This window comes from Solanum stenotomum, chromosome 7, assembly GCF_019186545.1.
Source record: "Solanum stenotomum isolate F172 chromosome 7, ASM1918654v1, whole genome shotgun sequence".
In the NCBI taxonomy this organism is placed as follows: domain Eukaryota; kingdom Viridiplantae; phylum Streptophyta; class Magnoliopsida; order Solanales; family Solanaceae; genus Solanum; species Solanum stenotomum.
In genome coordinates, this window is record NC_064288.1 from 54,094,666 (window position 1) to 54,101,549 (window position 6,884).

At 31.2% G+C, this 6,884-nt stretch overlaps 1 protein-coding gene across 1 annotated transcript; it reads right to left on the reverse strand.

Annotated features, from left to right (window-relative positions):
• Positions 1 to 690: 690 nt before the first annotated feature.
• LOC125871752 (uncharacterized) lies at positions 691 to 5,579 on the reverse strand. Its single transcript, XM_049552412.1, has 3 exons — positions 4,683 to 5,579; positions 3,067 to 3,259; positions 691 to 1,557 (listed from the first exon to the last, which is right to left on the reverse strand). Exons 1-3 carry the CDS (start codon positions 5,445 to 5,447, stop codon positions 1,040 to 1,042), a joined length of 1,476 nt encoding a protein of 491 aa, XP_049408369.1. The 5' UTR covers positions 5,448 to 5,579; the 3' UTR covers positions 691 to 1,039.
• Between the last annotated feature and the right edge of the window lie 1,305 nt (positions 5,580 to 6,884).

Here is a 6,884-nt window from a genome sequence, read left to right on the forward strand (position 1 = left end):
TTTAGTTGATTTTATCTTGTGCTATAGGACTAGAATCATATTCTTTTCTTAAAATCTTATCAAAGAATTGACTTTGATTCTATTATGGAGGAATTTTCTTTTTAAGTTCCAAGTTTATATGAAATGGCATCAATTTGACATCAGCCAGCACTCTTTATAGGGAAAGTTCACAAAAGGTCAATATTTGGTGCCAAGTGAAAGTGACATGATTTCCTTTCCAAAGACTAATTAAGTTCAATAAACTCAACTTCCCTTTTTCTTTGTGATAAAAGTAGTATCTAGACCAGTTTGTGTGAACCTCGATTATTTTGTCAATTACCTTGAATATTTGTTGAACAATGTGTGAACACCTCGACCATTTTACCGATTAGTACTTATTGAGTTGTTTGTGTGCACATCGTGTCGATTACTTACTGAACAACTTATATGCACCTAGACTATTCCAATGATTACTCGTTGAACAACTTTCGTGTACCTCGAGTATTCTATCAGCTACTTGCTGACCAACTTGCATGTACCTTAACTATTCTGTGAGTTACTTGCTACCACACGCTAGTCTAAGTTTTGCATAACATATTTGTACTTTAACTATTCCACCGATTACTTGGTTCCTTTCACTAGCATAAGCTTTGCATAACTCTGTTCATCGAGACTTGGACAAATACCCATAGATTGAATTAAAAATATACCATAATGAAGAGTGATCACATGTAAAGAAGCAAAGTCTTGATACAAAGATTATTTCCTCTAGTAAGAAAATTGAGGGCTATACTTTTTAGTCTCATGAAGTAAGATAGAATTTACCTTCCCCCCTCACATGTACATGATAAGTAATTTTTGCTACTAAATACTATTGTCTAACACCCCAAAAAACTCTTTGGGTTGCACTACAAACTATAGCCTAAGTCATAGTACAAAAAGTTAGACTATGATAGATTAAAATACAAAGGAGATATCTGTGTGTTCTTTTATGGTTTCCCAATCCGGTGTCCAAAATCGACATTGATACTCTGACTAATCTGGATTCGCGGAGAAACGCTTAGGCCAAAACTTTATTGAAATTACCATGATGTCCACCAAAATGCACTATCTCCTCTGCTAATTCTTCTACTAACAACCTAAAGATTGAAACTTCAACTTCCAATGCAGCTTCTTCCCTTTGTTCATGAAACTTTTTCCAGTCATCAAGCTCGGTTTTAAAGTCCGATTCGATCATCATGTCAATGGTGTCTGATCTAACATGTTGCCATGAGTCTAACCTCTTGCATACTCTTCCAAAGACAACTTCTTCCTCCCTATTGTTTGAGTTGTTAGTCTCGGTTTTCTCCTCGGATATAAGGTCTGAGACTAGCCTTTTCATATCGAAAGGGATTGTCACTTCACTTGCAAACGTCTCAAAATCACGATCTCTGTATGATAACAACGAATCATTATCATATTCTAGATCATCGTTGCCTTCTTCTTCTTCCTCGAGCATTAGTTTCTCGAGCTCAATAGGATCCAACTCTGCTAGCTTCTCGAATCTACGAAGCTTGGATAGAAGTTGTTGTTGTGCTCCTGTTTAGCAATGCAACACAATCAACATAAGCTTCACTCATTTTCAAGTGAAAATCCAATTGCAACTATAAAAAAAAGCCATTTTTCCTCTTCCATTAAATAATGTAGTGAGCAACCAAAAAAGTAACAATCTGTGTTGCTCCGACTCTTAAAAATGTCGACTAGTGCGTGTCAAATCCTCTTGAAACAGTGCATTTCTAGAGGATCCGACACGTTTAACAACATCTTTGAAAAGTCCGAGTTGCATAGGTGCAAATGAAAGTAACAACATCTACTCCTTTGTATGTTGCTAGAATACAACTTAAAGAGCCCTACTAATACAATGAGCAACCAAACATAGTAAGAATTTCTGTTGTTCTGACTCTTCAAAAATATCGACATGTGCGTGTTGAATCTTTCAGGGCATTCTTGAAAAATCCAATAGGAATGCGGCAATATTTTTGAAAAGTCTAAGTAATATAGGTACAAATGAAAGTAACAATTTTTACTTAAATGTGATTTTTTAGACATCTCTGTCCCTTTTGACTTTGTATTTATTGTTACTGTCCAAAAAACAGCAGAAAAAGGATCTTATATTATACAACTATTAATGTGATTTTCAACTATGAACAAATGGTAAAGAGGGAATTCTAGAAAACAACATAAATGACCCTACTAAATGTACCCTTTATTATTTAATTAATATGTTTTCTCTGAATCATAGCAGTCTGAAAAAAAAAACACTGAATAAAGCAGAGCCCAAAATTAGCAAATATATTTGAAATTCAAGAAGTTTGATATTAATTTCTTCTCAAAGTTCAATAAATTGAAAGAAAGGACAAGCCATATCAATTAAGTGAATAAACCCCACATGGACTAAATGTAGGGTCATCATGCAATTAAATAAATTTAATAAAAGATTTAAGTTATAAACACTGACACTGTAAAAAAATGAATCGCACTATATATGTTAGTCATCATTTTTATCTCTTAGCGTAACTGGTATAGCTAATAAAACTGTGTCCACTAAAAACTTATTACTCTGATTAGTGTTTTTTTTTCATAGAGATTTACTTATAATGATCTGATGGTGTACAACACACACATACAAATTGTTTTTATAAAGATAGAAACTTTTTATGGATCCCACATCAAAATAATTCAAAATATATCAAAATCAGCATAATTAAGTTGGTTATGACCTTACAATTATTTAATATTAAAATCCAACCAAACATATCCTTAAATTGAAAATGACTTCACAACAAATGATATATTACAAACTACTTAAATTTATTATATTCAATATATTAGGAACTATCTATTATTAGAACATCTATGGCATGTACTTATATTACTTAATATTTAATTTACCTAATTTTAATCATTTATCACAATAATTATGTGTGAGTCTCAAACAAGAAATCATCAACGATTTGAATCCTTACTTACCAAGTTCGTATTTATCACATATTACTCATATATCGCACATTACTATTCAAAATAAGTTCGAGGAAAGGATTTACTTACTCTGTACGAGTGCATAGTTGCACTCGATACCACAATCATCGTCTTCCTCATCTTCATCCTCATCCTCGTACTCGTATTCACATTCATGTCCATCGTCATCAAACGGAGGATCCAAGACGGAAACCGGGCTGCATTGTTCTTTTTCATCTTCTTCTTGTTCAATATTTGCCAAAACTTCATAGTTTTCTTTGTCCTAAACACACACAAAAATAAATAAATAAATAAATTATTAAATACAATCATATATAATAAGCTACATAATTTCAAGAAAATATAGTATAGTGGTTTAATTATTTGATGGAATGTTTAATTATTAGGACATGAATTATATGAAGTTGATTTGCTAATGTTTATTCTATATATACTCTAGAATTTGTCAACGATAATACTCTTTCGCTCCTGATTTATATGTCATATTTTTCTCTATAGTCTGTCCCAAAATAAATATAATGTGAATTCTTGTTAAAGGATTCTCGACCGAATTAAGGTCCGTCAAGAACGTTTTTGACGAGTCAATTACCTATAAATAATAATTTAAAATCACACAAATATCTATAATTTATTTTTAAACATAATTTTTTAAACTCTATGTTCAGTCAAACACTACCGCTACATGCCAATATAAATTGGTATGGAAGGAATATGGGAAAGAGTGATGTTGAGATTATGATATTATCAATTAGATCCAAAAGACAAAAACAAAATATTTTATTTTGTTCTTTTATGAAAATTTGTGTCTTTTTTTTCTAAATAAATAATTTCGTCCAATTAAAAAATGATTTTGGTGGCAGAAGCGTGAAAAAAAAGGTCCAATAATCAAAACAAATAAGAAAATTTCTAGCCATATAAAATAAAATGACAAAATTCTCCCCTAATAAATTTGTTTGATTATTAAAACGACAAAATATTCAATGGGCATTTTTGTCATTTACCATCGACACTCCGGCCACCGTATCAGACCAACAAGATCCTTTTGCCGACAGGTAAAAACCAGGTCAAACTCACAAGATTCATTTTCAGACACAAAAAAATAATTAAAAAATACACTAAAAATAAAAATAGTTATATTAATTAACAATATTAAATAGTAAAAGAAATTACAATTTATTTAGAAGAAAGTTGCAGCTAAATTTTTTTACTATGATATAACAAATTACTAGTCGTGATACAATGACATCAAGACTATATGCATCACATCCCTTAAAATACCATTTTTTTTCAACTCTTGTTGATTCGAAATGCTTTATACATCAAATTATCTAATGTATAAGTAGAAAAATTGATTTTTTTATAAGCATATGAATTTACTCCTATAATAGGAAAAATAAATATACACATAAATTAGCAACAAATTAAATGGTAGAAAATTCAATTAATATAGGAGAAATAGGTTTCCGAAAAAACAAATTATGTAATTTAACCCATTTTATTTCTAATCGATATTTGTATGGAGATTCAACTAAACCTATACTAACGTTAGAAAAGCTCATATCAGTGTAAAATCTAACGAAGTCAATTTAATATCCAGAGCTTAAATTCGAGCCTCGGATGCTCTTAATAAAAGTTGATGGAAATAATATTTTATACTGACAAAACAGAGACAAAAAACGACAAACCTCTCTTTTGTGGCGAACTGGAGATGTTGCCGGCGATGAAAAATCCGGCGTCCGGCAACCAGTCGACGACGGGCATTTCTGAAGAGAAAATCGAAAAGGGCTTATCGGACTCGAAGAATATTTTTTCTCACAAATACCAAACTCAATGTTCTCAACTTCTTCATTTTCCGATCTGCAACTACTAGAAGTTTCGAAATCCATCGATTTTTCTTCATTACTCTCCGACCAACCTGCACTACTAAGCCGACTATGATTACATGAACAAGACGCACTTGTCAATTCCGCCACAATTTCATTTTTCTTCATCCCAATTCCATTGTTGACTTCGCGTTTCTTATTCATAAATTTCTTCAAAATCGACCCAAATAAACCAAAACCCATCTGGGTTTTCTTCAATTTGGGTCGATTTTGTTGCTTCTGAATCCTCATTGCTGCTTCGAGGAGCAATGAGGAAGTTGAAGCAGGTATATGTAGAAACACCTTCCTCACTGGACTTTTTGTTGATATCGGGAAATTGATTGGTGATAATCTCTCTGAACCATTTCCATCTGAATTTTTTCGAATCGATGAGAAAAAACAAGCGTGTTTGCATAATAATGTACTGGTATTACTTGGAGAAGAAATCGATTTTTGTTTCTTTACGGTTTGTAATGAATATTTGGAAGGATTTCTATTGAGCTGACAACGCCTATCGGCGATGTAATGTTTAAGTTGAAATGGCTCTTGATCTTCTTGTAGAAGTTCATGTAAATGCTTCTGTGCCATTGCGGAATTCTTAATCAAACGTCGCGGATTATGAGTTTTTTTTTTTTGTTGTTGAAGAGTTTTCAACTTTTTTTTTGAAACTAAAAGAGATTTTTGGAGTTGGGAGGTGGTGTGGGGATTGTTATGTGTGGGTTTTGAAAAGTGGAAGTGGGGAAGTTGTGTACATATAGTTAGACTCAAAAGAAAAGAAAAGAAAAAGAGAGTTATGGTCCGTATTTAGAATTTGAACTTTATAAATTTTAATGTTCATGTTAAATTATGAATACTATGGTAATAATTGGATGTATGGTGAGGCATCTATGATATTTAATACATTTTTTTCATTCCCAAATAATTTTTATGTTTTTACTTCTTGAGAGTCGGTTTTATTTTATTTTGGAATTGAATTTGATTAAATAACTTCAATAATCAAAATTAAAACAAAATATAAATCGAAAACTATTATAAATACCAATTCTTTCTCATATTAATAAAAAGTAAAAGAAAACATTCTTAAATACTAATAAAAATTCATATTGTGAAACAAAATACGACAAATATTTTGGATGGAGAGAGTATATAAACTTTGTCTGACTCAATTTATGTGACACATTTTCTTTCTTAGTTTATCCCTAAAGAATGTCATAGTTTCATAATTAGAAACAATTTAACTTTAAAATTTCATCTTTTATCTCTAATGAAATGATTAATAATCACACAATGATCAAAGCGTGTTTTTAAATCACAAATTTGAAAAAGCTTTTATTTTCTTAAATTTTATATCAAGTCCGACAATACAGTTAAATAGAAACACTTATAGTGCATATATAAATAACTCGATAAAAATTACTGAACTCACGTAAATTTCGAAAGTGATGTAGGATTGGGGAGGGGGGAGGAATGAGGAGACTTCCTGATTCAAATCTGGAGTGTTTACAAGATCGAGGTAAAATGCATGGTGGCTGATAAATATACTAAATAATTACACATAAAAAACATGAATTTTTTTTGGAATGGTAAATAAAAAGTGTATATATTATGGACATATGGTTAACTGAGGTGGCCAACAGTAGATATATAGAACTGTGGGGTTTGTAGTAATAGTGTACCACAACCAGCAGGCAAAAAAAAAATTAATTTGTTTATAACATTTTTATTATTTTACTTCATCAATAGAAGGAGGCAAATAAATCAACTCAACAAAGATGGTGCCACAACAAATTGATGTTGATAGCATGGACGGATTCAGATAGGATCGATGAGGTTTATCTAAATCCCCTTTAATGAAAAATTATAATGTTTAAATATGGCTAAAATTATCTTTTTTAAAAAGATGTTGAACCCCCTTAACTTCTTCATATGTTTACTTTATCATATTTTAAACGTTTTAATAAGAATTCTAAATATGTGATCACTTGATTGTTTGGTTGGGAAGGTGGTGGGAGGGGGGGGGGGGGG